The 17610-nt window shown below is 34.9% G+C and overlaps 1 protein-coding gene across 1 annotated transcript; it reads right to left on the bottom strand.

The window, feature by feature from the left end:
- Nucleotides 1-897: 897 nt before the first annotated feature.
- LOC121250801 (transcription factor WER-like) lies at nt 898-2472 on the bottom strand. Its single transcript, XM_041150023.1, has 3 exons — nt 2164-2472; nt 1934-2063; nt 898-1634 (listed from the first exon to the last, which is right to left on the bottom strand). The coding sequence occupies exons 1-3, from the start codon at nt 2288-2290 to the stop codon at nt 1136-1138; spliced, it is 756 nt and encodes a 251-aa protein (XP_041005957.1). The 5' UTR covers nt 2291-2472; the 3' UTR covers nt 898-1135.
- Nucleotides 2473-17610: the final 15138 nt, after the last annotated feature.

Genomic DNA, 17610 nt, shown 5'->3' with positions numbered 1-17610 from the left:
TTAGAAAAAAAAAAAAAATGATTCTTCTTATGTTTTGCACTGATTTGATGAGAAAGGATTGTTGTAACCTGGGGTGCGCGCGTTACATCCCCAGTTAAGAATCGAGATCGATCGTGTTTTTTTGTTCTTTTTCTTTTCTTCTTTTGGGAGAGGGGAAGGAAAAACAAAGAGAGTCGGTTGAAGTGGGAAGGACTTCACGTCTCCCGCTCTTACTCTTTTCTGGTTGCTGAAGTTCTCTCCAACATTTTCGTCTTTTGAGAGGCAGGTTGCCCTCGTAGGGGAGAACATAAGAACACCAATATAAGCTAACATTTGTTTTTGTTCTTGTTTTTTTGTTTTTTTTAACTTTTTAAGCGTATATAGGGGGGTGGGGATTTCAGTAACTGGGTAGATCAGTTGGCTTCTTTGATGAAATTTAGGGCACGCTCAGTTTTACATTTATCAACGTAATTACTGACGCTGAAGGACATTGTATCATCATTCATCGGTACGCTATTGACTGATATTAAAGGTTGTGTTTGGAGTTCCAGCGAACCCAATTGCAACACATACGTTGATTGTTGAAGTGGTTGTAATGGAGCTGTGCTTTCTCAGCTTTGCTTGTCGACGGTTCTTTCTCTCTCTTTTATGGCTCCATTGAGATGATTGGTTACCATGTCTTCAGATACCAAACCAAGACGCGCGAGCAGGTCTCGACTGCTTGTACTGCATTCGTATATATTGTCATACACTCCCGTGTGATTGGCGTGCGTGTGATACTGCCAGTGCCACATGGGCAAGCTCCTTAATTTACCTTTTCCACTTTTCATTAGTTTAGTTTTAGTATGTTTGTTACTTTTCCCACTTATTTTTAACTCTTCGATCGAGAGAGAGAGAGAGCGCTTTGAAAAGTACAAATGTACGAAGTAGATGTGGGCAATTATATGCATACAATAATGATACACCATATTGTAATGAACTGCACCCACTGGCCTCCAAGTACAACAGTACAGTGCAGGGGATGGCACATGGCACTGCAACTCTTGATCATGAAGTTGCTGGCACCCACTGATCTCCTACCCAAACCCCCAAGTATCTACCATTAAATGCTCTTTTTGTCAGGTGGGATCGTTTACTGCTGGCCGGGGTGAGGGGTTCACTTGCCTACGTTCTCACCATCGCATCCAAATGCTTCGAACAAGATGAAAGAATCCAAGTAAGCTATAAGAGGCTCATCGTCAAAGATGAGTCTTGCATTATTATTGCTATTTCCAGTGATCAGCATTGGGTACTCTATTTCACAGTTGAAGCTGTTTGGATCATCGATATTAATCCAGGGATTTGTGACCGTGCTTTCGGCCTGATCTTTCTCTTCTTTATTAATCATGTTCCTTTCATCCAGACCTAGATCAGATTGTGATCTGGTTCTTCTCAAACATATTGCGCTTCCACTGGGCTCGGAATGATCAGTACACCATGGACGACTTTTCTTCTCCCTGTTCATGTTCTCGTCGTTGTCTTCCCGTTGTTTGTGGTCTGGTTCGGTTGTTTTTCTTTTGCCTATAATTAGGCTTTTCTTGTTCAAATGGGTATTCCAGTAGTTCTTCACTTCATTGTCTGTCCGACCAGGAAGCCGACCGGCAATCAGTGACCACCTGCGTAATAAAAAAATAAGAAAAAAAAAAAAAGGAAAGAAAGATGAGTAAGTGTGAGATAATAAAATTTAAGTTTTGTGAAGCTTCTTTCAATACAACTTTTGCTGGAATAAATTCCAGTACTCGAAAATATATTGGTCGTCAAAGCTTTGTGACAGTGGAACATTTCCTTTATTTCAGCTACGTACGTAAAGAAAAGGAGTATGAATCACGCATATTGGTAATATCTAAGATTTCCGAACAATTTGGAGGAGGTTTTTTAGGCAAGTTAGTAATATATATAAGCACGTTACACTTACCTGTTGCCTAGAAGCTTATGCATTCGAACGATAAGGTCTTCTTCCTCTTTGGACATCTCACCACGTTTAATGTTAGGTCTCAGGTAGTTCTTCCATCTTAGCCTGCAACTCTTTCCTCCCCTCATCAAACCTGTGTGTGTGTGAGAGAGAGAGATAGAGAGAGAGAGAGAGAGAGATGAGAGAAACTCCTGTAGATTACAAAGGGAAGTGATGATTCAGAATTATTTTACCTGATCTCTTAGACACAGTAGCCCAGTTGCCTTCACCATGAGTTTCCACATAATTTTTCAAAATCAAGTCCTCCTCTGGCTTCCACAAGTTTTTCTTAAGCTGTGGCTTCACTCTTTTAACTTCCATGACCCCTGGCCTCTTTTTCACAGAGATTTGATTAATGCGTTGTAAATGGGTCAGTCAATGCGACTGGGTTATATATAGAAGAGTGGTGGAGATTGTAGCTTATTGCACTCACTCGTGCATGAAGCAGATTACACCACATTATGGTGCTAGAAGATTTCCCTGAGGGACCCGTTTTGCTTCCCCTTTTGCTTTCCTTGGAATTATCTCCTTGTATATAAAAGCAAATCTGCCTTCCACTTTGAACACAATTCTCTCTCTCACTCACACTGTATGTTTATATACACACAGTACACCTATATATATATATAATGTACAATATATAGATCATATGTTTTCATCTCAGATATGACATATTTATGTACACACAGAGAGAGACAGAGATCTTCCCTCACCTTGACATGTAAAAATAAGTGGCCTATTAGAATTGGTTGTAAGTTTTTTAAGTGTGAATTTGTTATGAATTTAAAAGGATTTCTTGTTATAACTTAATTCGGGAGTTGATCATCTTAAATGGAGTTATCATGGCATTAAAAAGCAGAATTAATATAAGGGCACATAACTCCTAGTTAATGCCCGTCAGTATTCACTCAGAAAGGATATTAGACTTAACACAATTTTCAGGCTAGCTAACTGGTCCTTTTTTTGAGACGCACGAGTGCATGGAAGCTCACGTAGACGGATTGGTTTTCTTGGTTTCTGATCTCGTCTTTTCTGCACTCGATCATTTATTACTAAAAAGTAAAGGATTGCTCAAAAAAGCAAAAGGGCAAGAATAATAATTTGGAAATACAGCTAGCTAGCAAGCGTTGCAAATGATCATCGTAATAAAGCAATTTAATTAGTATTTTTATCGCTAATTTGCAAGATATCGAGTCATCGACTAGTGTTACAGTGTATCCCTTTTGGTTGCTGCACATCACAAAAAGTATCGGACCATAAAATTAATAGGTCCTCTTAACTATTTCTTTCTTCTCAAGTTAGATTTTAGGCCTTAATTATTGCCATCTTTAAACTTTGTTGGTAGAGATGACAATATGTGACACGATCTATTAATCCAATAAGAACATGACACGATAAAAACGGGTTAAGGTTTACCCTTAACAGGTTCGGGTCAAAAAAGGTTGACCCGTTAAGACACGATAGCTTAACGGGTCAACCCGTTATAATCCGTTATAACCCGTTAAGAAAGTTAAAGTTACAATTATACCCTTATACCTAAAAAATAAAATTGTTGAGATTTTAATTTCGATATTTTTATTGTTTGGATTGTAATTTTGGACTTGTAGTTAGTTTTATATTTTTTATAGATATTGTGATTTTAATATTTATATAAAATTATGCTAAACTTAACTAAATAAAATGGGTTAATTTTGGGTCTGTTTCAATCTATTTATATAAACTGGTTGACACGATACGACCCGTTATGTTAATGGGTCGTGTTAGGGTTTGAAATTTTGACACGATAAGCCTAACGAGTCGGGTTAGAGTTGATCTATATAGTATAATATATATGTCTTGACACGACACGAACATGACCCGTTAACACGATTTGACACCCCTACTTGCTAGCTAGCTAGCTCACCTTTAGTACTACTACCCAGCCCCATAATTCCTTACTTTTTAGAAGAATACATTTTTGGATGCTCTAAATCCTCCAAAACTCCTAGCCTCACCTTGCCATACAGCACATATTTATAAAGAGATTTTAAAATAGTAAATTCATAAATTAACATAATTTTATGTGATAGTCAGATTTATATTAATTAAAATAAAAAAATAATTTTATAATTTGATGTACCATTTCAAATGTCGCGTCAGTTTGTGAGTTTAATTTTATGAATTTACTAAGTATTTCTCTAATTTACGAGCAAAGTTATAAGTTACACACCTTTGAATTCATTTTGAGGAATTCTAATAATATCATTAATTATAGTCTCATAATGTGTATGCCTCATCCCGTGCCAAATGAAGTGGATATAATTTTTGTACAATCGTATTATTAAATTGTTTACCACATTATGTAATTCATGAAATATTAAGAAATTTTTGGTTCCAAGAGATTGATCCAGCTTTTAACAAACCAGAATAAGAAAGAATGATAATAGAAATATATATAAAGTAGTGAGCTTAACTTTTAGTATTTAGCAGGCCCGATCGATCAATCAAGATGGATATATGGTTGTCATATTCATTTATATATGCCCGTAGGAAGTGATCGATGAATTAATGGCGCGGCCATGCCATTTGATCGAGCGGAAAGAAAATGCAGCTTTTTGTGTAAGCTGTCCCACCATGAGTAGTACTACATGGAATGCATTTGTCGAGCTGGTGGCATATTTTCTTGATGGCTTTTGCATGTACCGATTGCTGATTGGAATAAATCATTGGGTCATAGTTGAGAGGGAAAGACATGATGGATATTTAAAACAAGACAAGCCACGACACGGAAAAATACAAGCATGCAAGAATCTCACTCTCTCTCCAGCTTCTGGCCTGCTAGCTGTCATTTCGATATTTTGGATAGGAAAATGATAAGCTTTTTTAGTTTTTGATGAGGCTATAATTTCTCCCTTTTCAGTACCTTGCATTCAGCAAATTTGTCTTCGAATCCAGCTGTTCAAACAAAAGAGAGAATAAATCTTCTTTATCAGTGTGGGGGAGCACTAGTTAGTAATGGGGCTCAGACGTTTTTCCAAAAATCTAGACGTTAGTAACTTAGTGGCGCACCAGATCATCAACAGTTAAAAGCATGTCACTGAACCCCAACCCCGGCTCTCCCATACCCAGAAGTGCAGATCGAGCAGAGAATAATAATACATTATGCAGGACGATTTGAAATGGGGATATTCGAATAATATTTAAGCAATTTGATCTATCTGGATCGTGTACGTGATCATCAAGATGCAAATATATACAGTAAAGCTGGTTGCTGTTCATGATCAGATATGCTTGTCTATAGTTAGGAGCAATTCTATCTCTAACTCTAAGATTATTAATTATTATGTATGTCACAAAGCTTGATGTTTTATGGCAAGAAAGAAGAAATTAAAAAGAAGCTGCATGGGGCCGGCCTGGGAAAAAAGAGAGTAAGATCGATCTAGACATGATAAGACTGGTTAAAATTGGCTTATTATATATACATACTGACATGCATGGCATGGCATGCAGCAGACAAAGCGGTTCATAATAAGAATAATTCAAGTAAATCGTGTTTGAATGTTGGAATTCGGCCCTTGAAATTTGTCAGAACTAGTAGTACTACTGAATTATTCTCTCCCAATTTTTTTTCTTTTTCAGTCACTATCGCCTTTGTAAAGTTCTCCACTATATATCTAGCTACATCCTAACTCCTACTGCATATAATATAATATATATATATATATGTCTAATTACAGTAAATTAAGAGACCGATGCTTGGAATGATCAGGAGAAGAAATTGACAGTTTGTGCCGACTACATTATTTCCTGCTACTCATGTTGGGTTAATTCAAGAACATGCATGGAGATAATTTCCATATAATATTATATATATATTTCAGTTTAGTGTCGAAATTTATGGCTTTAATAAATTTTATCATTTCCGGAACCTTGTAATTAATTCCCTTTTGGAAGTAGTACTTATATATAGCTCTAGATGTCAAATTAGATGATGTACTTATGGTAGTTTTGGAGATCAGAGGATGAAGATCAACTTGCTCATTGAAATCGAATTTGCATTAGAAATTGAATTTCTCCATTAATATATAATTCTAGGAAGAGATCAGCTCCAAATGAATTGAATTTGGATAGTAGTATTAGTATATATAGGTCAATCTAATCATGTCGACCGGACTAATTTAAAATGCATGCATGGCATAAGATCATATATATACATGCATCGATGTTGTACCTGGTCTCAAAAGATTAATCCATTCAATGTAGAGTACTTAGGAAATTAATTAAGGATATTAATTAATTATATATATATCTAATTAACCAAATTGCATGATTTTTTAAGTACACGTAAGCCAGGAAACGTGCTATTCATGATGTTTCACAATCACGCACACACTACGAAGTGAGTCGCGTATGTTTTGGGGATCACTTTTAAGCTGGCTTGCATGTCGTGGGCTTTAGATTACGATTCCTTTCACTTTCCCATCCTTTCCAAAATGATATTCCAACTTTTTCTTTTTCATCTGCAAATCACATGAATCTTCCTTCACCATAGTGAAAGCAAAAGTACCCTACCGTGCACCCTCAATCATTCTCGCCTCCTCCATCTCTACCTCCCTCCCTCCTGTTTCAAGCAAATTAAAATTGTCTTGTTTTGGCCTGCAACCTACTCGACCTCAGTTACTGAATGTCCCATACACTACAACAGAATGTGTATTTTGTAATAGAGGAAACTGTCACAAAAAAATAACAAACCGTCACTAAACATATTTGGTGACAATTTGAAACCGTCACCATGACCGTCACCTAAAGTGCATCACAGAAAACATTTGGTGACGGTTTACTATTCAGCCGTCACAAAAAATATTTTTAGTGACGGTTGGAAGTGTTCCGTTCGGTACAACGTTCGAACGTTCCTTTTTTTGTGACGGTTATGAACTGTCACAGAAAATCACGTTCGGACGTAAAATCAAACGTTCGGATGTTATACCCGACCGATTGGCGTTCGAATGAGAGAAGTTGACATTCGTTGGATATCGTTCGAACGTATCATATTTACGTTCGAATGTTAATGCGTCCGAACGTTAATTACAATAAACGTTCGAATATTTGTTCGAACGTAAACGTAAATGTTCAAACGTAGTGCGTTTAATGTTCAGACGTTATTTCGAATGTAAACGAAGGAGCGTCCAAATGCAAGTTCTTTGTTCGAACGTTAGTTGCTTTACCGTTCGAACTGTTTGTTCGTTTTAGCGTGAGTACGTTCGAACGTATAGTTTAACGTTCGAACGATTCAATTGTATTTACGTTAGAACGTTTGTTATAGTGTGAACCAACGTTCGAACGATTTTTATTTACATTCGAACGTACAGATCAAAAATACTAATTTCATAAAATTTAAAAATATAATACCAATTGTATCATATTACATACCCAATTAACAAGTAACAATGTCTTATAAAAGCACAAAATTAGATATTAAAACTAGTCAGAAATATTGATAAAATTTATTTCTTCTTTTTCCCTCGCCCACGGGGATTCTGTTGCAACGACATAACATGCTCCATTTGCACCATCATCTCCTGTTGCACTTGCTCTTGCACTTCACTGCGTATTCTTTCCTCCTGGTCTCTCTGTTGGTCCTGCAAACGCATCTCTAAATGAGATTGTCGTTCTAAGTGAGACTCTAACTCTTGCTGTCTCGACTTCATATACTCATTCTCACGCCGTGCAGCTTCTAAATCTACCGTAAGATTATTAATTTGTGAAGCCGATGAGGTTGAGGAGGATGAACATTTATGCTTGATAGATCGTCCCAAACCTCTTGCCATACTAGACTGTGGCCCGAGCACTTGCGTGAATATGTCTATGTCACTAGGAGAGGATTCCTCAAAAGCCAACTGCATCTCCAACATTTTGCTCTGCAATTTAAAAGGTAATGATCGTAAATAATTAGTAACGTATTAAAAGAAATAGAAATAAGAAATAAACTATTAAAAGGTTATATAAATAATTTATTTAACAAAATTAACACTGCTTACATAATTATCTGCAGCGACAGAATCCATCTACTCACTATGCTCATTAGTGTGAGTAGCAGCATAGACATGAATGAGGGAAAAGTTTTCAGGATCATCACGTTTCTAACAAAGCGACAATATTAACAATTTTAAAAAGATAATGTTAGTACTTATCAGAAAGAATATCAGGAAAATAAATGAATTCTATAATTTTTTAATTACCATTTACGGTGGAATGACCTTGAACCGGCACGATGGTGGACAGTCAGAATAGATCTATTCTGTGCATTTATAGAACTCAAGTGCTACAAAATATATTAAAAATATTAATTGTAATATGTATACATATAATATATAAAACGAATATGAATGTAAATAATTAAAAGATATAAATGTAAAATACCTGATAATCTGGAGATGCGAAAAGATCACAACACTTTCTCCAATCATCTAACTTCATCTGCTGAAAATGAGACTGCGCAGCGTCTTCCAATGTCTCAAACTTCTTGAAGTGGTCATGACATCATCCTTTGTGACGTCGGAATAGTGTAGCCATCAACTCATTCACGGTTCTCAAATCCTCGCTACAGCCAAAGTCGAGGTCGAATTCATGCTAACAAGGGAATCAGGTCAAAAATATAATATATTAATCTAGGTGAAAAAAATGTACTGAAAAGTAAACTCACCAGCACACGACTTCGAATGTGCTCCTTAATCTCATTCGGAACATCTCGCCATGAGCGCACATAAAATGGAGCATAAGCTCGAACTACTATGCCAATATAGGAGGAAAGCGCTGCTGCACTATCATCCACTCCTCCAGTGGAATTATCAGGCATTGTGATCTTCAGTTTACCGTGCCTTCTATTTCTTTCAAGAGAGATTCCACGTGTATAGCCACGACTGCGACGTGCAGATGCATCAACTACATGATAATAGATATACTATAATTATAATTATATAGTTATTGAGAAAAAAATATTAACTATATATATAATTATCAACGACAATATTTCCTTACTGGTAGGTGTCGACTGGCTGTTGTTCTCTTCTGTGTTAGCTTGATCTTCAGGAACGGATTCCTCGAGTGGGGAGTCCTCAATGGATTCAGGACTTGGACTTGGCGGAGGCACATTTCTTCGTTGTCGTTTTGGCGGCATTCTTTAAAATAATTAATTATATCAAAGAAAATTAATTAGAAGAAATTATGAAAATTCAAGATATTTTATAGTCACCTATATGAATAAAATATTTAGTACTTTTATTCTTCAGATGAATTTTCCATGCTTGTTTCAGAATCTCCATCAATAACATCTTCATCATCATCATGCACCTCTTCTTCATCATCTTTATCCACCTCCTGCCCAGATTCTGATTCGTCTTCATCTTCTGACTCGTATTCTTCTTCTTCCTCCTCACTGACTTGAATTGAATGATCATTTAATACAGACGGGTCGAGATGTACGGGTGGGACATCATCTCTACACAAGGGGAGCAACTCGAGTGCACCAAGGTCAACAAATAAGTTAATACCCTCTCCATCTTCCTGGTATGCCTCAACAATCGGAGTGTCATCTTCATCTCCACTATTCTCGTAATCTGCACTCGTTCCTGCTTCATATATATTTCGAGGAACAAATTTTTGTACGACTCGCCAAATTATCTCCCCACTATCTTCATCAGCACTTTTCATTGGATCAATCAAGTAATAGACTTGGGTAGCTTGACAAGCCAATACGAATGGATCATCTTCGTACCATTTAGATGCAGTATTGATACTCGTAAAGTGATTATCCCTATGTATCGAAACCCGACCACCGCCTAGATCCCACCAATCACATTTAAAGACATATGTTACAGACCCACCAAGATATTTCAATCCGATAATATCACGTATGACACCATAATAGTCAATATCATCTGTTCCATGAATCCCCTCGACCAACACACCACAGTTTTGAGTCTTTCTATTACATTCACGGTCCAAAGTATGGAATCTATAACCTCGAACCGTGCATGCAGTATATCGAAGTGCTCTATTTGAGGGACCACGGGCCAATGCATACAATTCAGAAAAAATTGATTCGGGATCACGAACATGTTGTTCCAAAATCTATAAATTGAAATAGTATATATTTATTATTTCATTATCCTGAGTTAAAATTTTCACAATATAACATATATATAATTTTAGTTCATACACGTTCTTCAAACCATCCGGGAAATTCTTCCTCGTGTCTTGCCTCTATATTTTCTACGCCTTCCGTCCTAAGTTTGTCCATGTGGTCACTGTGACGCCCCGACTTCCAAGTACAAAAACAAGGGAATCGTGAAGTCAGGATGGTGACAACACGGTCACGCATCCCAACGAAATGTGCTCAAGTGTGTGTGCAACATGCAAAGGTGCACAATAAAAGTCGCAGCGGATAATATAAATGAGTCAACTAAGTACCAGAAATTTAAATACAAATATTCAACACAATATCCAAACCAACAATTACCAATCCAATCAAATCCAACCAAACAACTCCAATCACAAATCCATCCGACTCCCGAACTCCACGGACTCAGTCCGGCATGCCAAAAAATACAGTGAAATGGGTTAGTGCAAAAATACATTTAAATTACAAAAGTTCTTTGGAGAAATACTTACAGTGCAATATAACAATTTTCCAAGGATCACGAAGTTAAAAAATGCGACGTTTGAGCAACACCACAGTGTAAAATACACTGTGGCCGTGGGTCACAAATACCAACTTTCAAACGGAGGCAAACGAAGACCCAAGATTGATAGGGTAGGGCCTAGGGAGGTCGGTGAAGCTAGTGGTGGTGGTGGTTTGCCGTGGGTGGGGCGAAATGGGCGGTAGAAGACCAAAATGCCCAAATCAGAAATGTAGATGGTGGAGCTTCACCGGTGGCGGATCGGAGCTGGGGTTGGGTCCAATGGGTTGCCAAGAGGTCGAGGATGATGTGGTAGGAAGATGGTGGCCAATGGTGGCCGCGGCTTTGAAGGGCTACTGGTGGTTAACGGCGACGCGGATGGAGGTGAGGTTGGTGGGGTGAGGTCGCCGGAGGGAGGGGGAGCTGGTAGGCCGGGCGGTGTCGACCACCGCCGGCTCACGGCGGCTCTGGGTGGAGATGAGGCAAACGGACGGAGAGAGGGAGAGAGAGGGGGCTGGGTTGTGCGCGCCGCGGGGAGGGAGAAAGCAGAAGAAAAAGAAAAAAAGAAAAGAAGAAAAGAAAAAGAAAAGGAAAAGAAAAAATAGAGGGAAAAGAAATGAGGTCCAATCCTCATAACTTGGGTCACAAAAATGATCCAACGGAAACGATTTCAAAACCTCAAGTTAAATAAAATAATTTAAACGTAATTGTAAAGTCAAATTGAAATAATTAAATCCCACGGTAATTAATTTAAATATTAAAAGCAATTTAAATGCATAACAATAAATAAATATTTGGAAAGCACATAAAAATAACTTTCACCAAATTAAAATCATAGAAATAAACTTACTAAAAATCCAACAAACTTTAAAATAAAAGGATAAATTTTTGAACAATAAAAAATAATCCTTCAGTAAAAATACACTAAAATACGGGGTGTTACAGTCACTGTTATAACATGTTGCAAAAAAAATATATTTTGAGCACAACAATTCTAATTAATTTAAAGAAAATTATAATTATTCAAAGAAATGAAATGGCATACCTAAGATAATCATCAATCTCTCGGCAGTTATTTAGCACATACCACCGAACTTTACCCAACTCTCCATCAATTAAATCATAACCTGTTTATGCACCCAAGGGTCGTACATTCTGGGAAATAAGTATATTTACATATTCAAACTCTACTTATTTAGTAGGTTCAAGACTTTTTTATTGAAGAGTATTTTAAAGGTTATATTATAATTTTAATTATTATCATTCTTAAAATATAATTTTAATTGTTATACTTAAATTGTAAAAGAAGTATAATATAATTTTAAATATTATAATTCTTAAAGAGTTACTTTTATTTGTTATTACTTAATTTCAAATATTATTATAAATATTTAATTATCATACTTAAATTTCAATGGTTATACAATAATTTTAAATATTATAATTCTTAAAGAGTTACTTTTATTTGTTATTACTTAATTTGAAATATTATTATCACAATTTTTCAAATTCATATCACAACATATTCACAATAACTCACAAACTATTTACAAACTATACAAATAATAATCACAATATTTCAATTGTAAGCATAAAATAACATGCCACATGTATTAACAAAGCTTAAGGACAATATATTTGTAACAATGTAAACATATTCAAACGTCATTCACAAATAATAATTTAAATATTTAAAGTCCATATCACAATATATTCACAATAACTCACAATATATTCACAAAATAACATGCCACTTGTATTAACATATTTCTAAACTTGAGTAAGCAATAAACATGTATTAACAAAGCCTAATGACAATATATTTCTAATAATAAACACAATATTTCAAATTCATATCCTCTTATAAATCAAAATCTTCCAACTTCCCAAAACAAGCAATCCTTCAAAAAAATACAACACTAACTTATTAGAAATATTCTATAATAAAAACACATTCTATAAATATCATAAAATTCAAATAAAGATAAGAAATAAAAATATTTTCTTACCAAAACTCAACTCTCTCTCATTCTCTAACTCAACTCTCTCTCACTCTAACCCTCTCTCTCTCTCTCTCTCTCTCTCTCCTGCAGGACCCTATCTCTCTGTTGCGCGCACGGGAGAAGAAGAAATGATCTGCTTCCTCCCGTGCGCATACTGATTAAGTTCTAAAATTATTAGTTTAAACGTTTGAACGTCTAAGTTGTACGTCCGAACGTTATATTCTAAAATTATTCCCGCCCAGAACATTCGGACGTTTACAGTACACGTTCGAACATACCCTTCTTATGATATAACATAAAATCTAGCGGGAAAGTTCCCGCACTTTCCTCATATATGTTCGAATGTGTCACAATTTTTCGTTCGAACGTTCGTAGATTTACAGATAAACGTTCGAACATTTAACTTAAACGTCCGAACGTACATTTCATCAAAGTGTTACCATATTTGAGCGGGAAATTTCTTGCACTAATTTAACTAACGTTTGAACGTTAATAGATTTGGTGTTCGGATGTACATAATTTTCTGGTGATTTTCATCAAATAACGTTCGAACATATAGTATAAACGTCCGAACGTCTGAATAATCACACAGATACCTTAATCGAGCGAAAAATTTCCCGCCTCTTAGTTTAACGTTCGAACGTACGATTCCTACTATACTAACTTATAATATAATATATATATATATATATATATATACTACATTTTATATATCTATAACTATATACTACATTGTATAGTATGATAGCATAATACTTTAAATGAGAACATAAATGTATATAATATATAAATTATACCATATATATAAATCAATAATATATATTAAATTGTTACTTATTAAATTCTTTATTATATACTAACTTGTAGTATAATATATATACTACATTTTATATATCTATAACTATATGCTACATTGTATAGTATGATAGCATAATACTTTAAATGAGAACATAAATGTATATAATATATAAACTATACCATATATATAAATCAATAATATATATTAAATTGTTACTTATTAAATTCTTTATTATATACTAACTTATACTATAATATATATACTACATTTTATATATCTATAACTATATGCTACATTGTATAGTATGATAGCATAATACTTTAAATGAGAACATTAATGTATATAATATATAAACTATACCATATATATAAATCAATAATATATATTAAATTGTTACTTATTAAATTCTTTATTATATACTAACTTGTAGTATAATATATATACTACATTTTATATATCTATAACTATATACTACATTGTATAGTATGATAGCATAATACTTTAAATGAGAACATTAATGTATATAATATATAAATTATACCATATATATAAATCAATAATATATATTAAATTGTTACTTATTAAATTCTTTATTATATACTAACTTGTAGTATAATATATATACTACATTTTATATATCTATAACTATATACTACATTGTATAGTATGATAGCATAATACTTTAAATGAGAACATTAATGTATATAATATATAAATTATACCATATATATAAATCAATAATATATATTAAATTGTTACTTATTAAATTCTTTATTATATACTAACTTGTAATATAATATATATACTACATTTTATATATCTATAACTATATACTACATTGTATAGTATGATAGCATAATACTTTAAATGAGAACATTAATGTATAAATCAATAATTTATATTAAATTGTTACTTATTAAATTCTTTATTATATACTAACTTATACTATAATATATATACTACATTTTATATATCTATAACTATATACTACATTGTATAGTATGATAGTATAATACTTTAAATGAGAACATAAATGTATATAATATATAAACTATACCATATATATAAATCAATAATATATATTAAATTGTTACTTATTAATTCATTAATAAACACTATAAACTCATAAACTATTCGCAAAATTCACAAATAATAATCACAATTATTTCAAGAGTAAGCATAAAATCACAACAATATGTATAAACATATTGCTAAACTTTAGAAATATAACAAGCACTCACAAAAAAACCAATAATCTAATTGTCAATAATATTATATAACATCCTAATATATAACATAAACATTTATAATATAATATATTATAGATAAAATTTTGGAAATTAAATTGAAAAACGTTCGAACATAATAATAAGTACGTTCGAACGTTCTGTGTATATAAGGCCAAAACCGAACGTCGAAACGACATTTCCAAAACGTATCCATCGTCTACTCCGTTGCACGCCGCCACGCCTCTGTCACCGCTGCCATCAACTCCGCCACAACCGTCACTAAAAGGTAGGCATTCATCTTTTATTCAAATAACATGTATTTTATTGAGATTTAGATTGAGTTTTGTTTAAAACCGGATAAGTGGTTACCGGATTTTCAACTTCATTTTCCGGCCACCACGGCCAGTCATTGGCCGAATAGTCACCGTAGAAATGTTTCTTGAAGTGTATACTTCATTTCCACGGTGACATTTCGGCATTTAGAACCTTGTAGAGAAATTTTTGAGATTTCAATAATGGCTGAGTTGACTCAGCCATTCTGCCTCGAAACGTTCGAACGTTTCACCAAGATATTCAAACGTACGACGTTTAAATTACAGAGCCGTTACGGCTTCCACGTTCGAACGTTAATTGTCTTACATTCGGACGTCATATTCATCAATTTTCAGTCTAAACGTTTAATGTCTACGTCAGGACGTACTACTTTTTAAATATTATTAAACGACATACGTTTGAACGTGAATATTTTACTTTCGCACGTAAATCACATACGGTCGGACGTTTAATTATAACATCCGAACGTAGTGATTTTCTACATTATTCATGCTTCGACGTTCGGACGTTCATATTTACATTCACACGTAAAACAAATACATTTGAATGTATTTGTTTTAACGTCCAAACGTACGTCAGCCAATATTTATTTACTGCTTATGTTCGAACGTATATTTTTACATTCGAACATCTTTGTTTTACGTTCGAACGTAAATTTATTTACATTATTTTACGTGCGAATGTATAAATAAACGTCCGAACGTTAAAGATAAAACGTTCGAACGTTACTGCAGAGCAGCTTAAAATTAATACAAAAAAATGCATTATTGTAAATAATTTTTTTTTCCTTTTCTATTTTCAGGATATGGCTCTTCCACTGCATACTAGGAAACGAGGGAGGGAATGAGCCACGTCGGACACTGCCCATATCGGAGCTCATACTGTTATGGTTGAGCGAGAGGTCTTAATTAATGAGTTCGACGAACTCTGTTGGCAGCAGACGAACCTGAGAGATGTTTTCCTCAGCCTCTGCTGAGGAAATATCTGCACATTGAGGGGAAGGTATACCCCTCAATGGTTCAAGAATTCTATATGGGGATGTGTGACATGCCTCAGGATGCATCCTCTCACACCGTGACTGTACGCGGTGTTTCCATTGAGGTATCAGCAGATGTCATCGGCGAGCACCTCAGGATTCGTCGAGGAGTTGAGACATTTGCACACTTGAGGATGTAGGCACTTCTACATCATCTACTGGCTGCCCATTTGAGCCAGCATCAGCCAGAGATGCAGGCCAGTCAGAGGCTGAGGATACTGGCGTCGAGGCTCGGGATGATAACAGAGACGAGGATTTCTACATCCTCATCGGAAGGGACCGCATGCAGATCGAGCGGAAGAACGCCTTCAACCAAAACCAGCTGCTGCATTTCTTCTGCATGTTGCACCTTATTGTTGCAACAAATGTCGATCATGTGGCTCATAAAACTACATTTAGTCGGCTTCGGGCACAATTTTTGATACGAGTGGCACGTGGAGATCCTATAGATTTGCCACTGCACATCTTTGAGAGGATTCGTTATGTTACGAGGCGAGCATCGTCTCCACGGATAATCTCTCATATGGTGTCCTAATCAGGCGACTATTACTTGCACGGGGAGTGCCGACCCAACCAGAGGAGCGGGTCAAAGATCAGATGAGCCCCCTCGACATGACCACGCATCGACGTAGCATTGGACAGGCGAGGGGACGTCAGCCACCCCCTGTAGAGGATCTAGTTCCTCCGACGCAGCCTGAGCCAGGTCATGTCGGGAGTAGTAGTCAGCATACGCCCGAGTACATCTGCAGGAGATGTGCGGCCTGCTTGGGCTGATGCGGTCATCTCACAGCTGACTGCGCATATCGATCATAAGATCGATCGATCGCTCGAGACTATATCGGCGTCTGTTGCCGAACTCACCCATCGTGTAACTATCCTCAACGACAAGGTTGATACCTTGACTGAGGAGGTACGGAGTTTGACTTTTGCGGATAACGTTATCATCTGACTGTTGTTTACTACATTCTATCAAATTTTGTATTTTATTTTTAATATTTGTAACGAAAAATATTATTGAATATTTCTATCATTTTTTAATTTCAATTTTTAATCTTCTTTGATGTTATATTTTTCAACTTTAATACTAAATCACTGCATTTCAAATATATATAAATCAATAATATATATTTATATATTACAAAGTGTGTATATATAAATATATACAATTTAATTTTTTAGACTTGTTCACAAATTATGCACAATAAAAATCACATAATTTTTAAATTAAAGTCATTTAATTTAAATTTACAATGAACGTTCGAATGTTATTACTTAACGTTCAAACATTGGTGCAAACATTTTACGTTCGAACGTAAAATTAATAACATTCGAACGGTTGTGCCAAAACATTTTACGTTCAAACGTAAACAGACATAACGTTCGAACGTATATATGACGTTCGAATGCATATTTCTCATACGTTGGAATGTAAAAAAATCTCATTCTATCTTTAGTGACGGTTTCCAGAAACTGTCACAGAAAATACTTTTTAGTGACAGTATAGGGACTATCATAATTTCTTAACCGTCACTAAAATGTAACTGTGTTGTAGTGATATATATATATATATATATATATATATAT

The sequence above is a fragment of the Juglans microcarpa x Juglans regia genome, chromosome 2D, assembly GCF_004785595.1.
Source record: "Juglans microcarpa x Juglans regia isolate MS1-56 chromosome 2D, Jm3101_v1.0, whole genome shotgun sequence".
In the NCBI taxonomy this organism is placed as follows: domain Eukaryota; kingdom Viridiplantae; phylum Streptophyta; class Magnoliopsida; order Fagales; family Juglandaceae; genus Juglans; species Juglans microcarpa x Juglans regia.
Note: the sequence above shows the minus strand (reverse complement) of the source record. Positions and strands in the feature narration are given on the sequence as shown.

Excerpts from the sequence above, each read along its gene's own strand:
- LOC121250801 (XM_041150023.1), bottom strand. The coding sequence starts at position 2,290 with ATGGAAGTTAAAAGAGTGAAGCCACAGCTTAAGAAAAACTTGTGGAAG. Across the intron at positions 2,064-2,163 it reads TACTGTGTCTAAGAGATCAG|GTTTGATGAGGGGAGGAAAG; the intron begins GTAAAATAATTC and ends ACACACACACAG. Across the intron at positions 1,635-1,933 it reads CATAAGCTTCTAGGCAACAG|GTGGTCACTGATTGCCGGTC; the intron begins GTAAGTGTAACG and ends TTTATTACGCAG.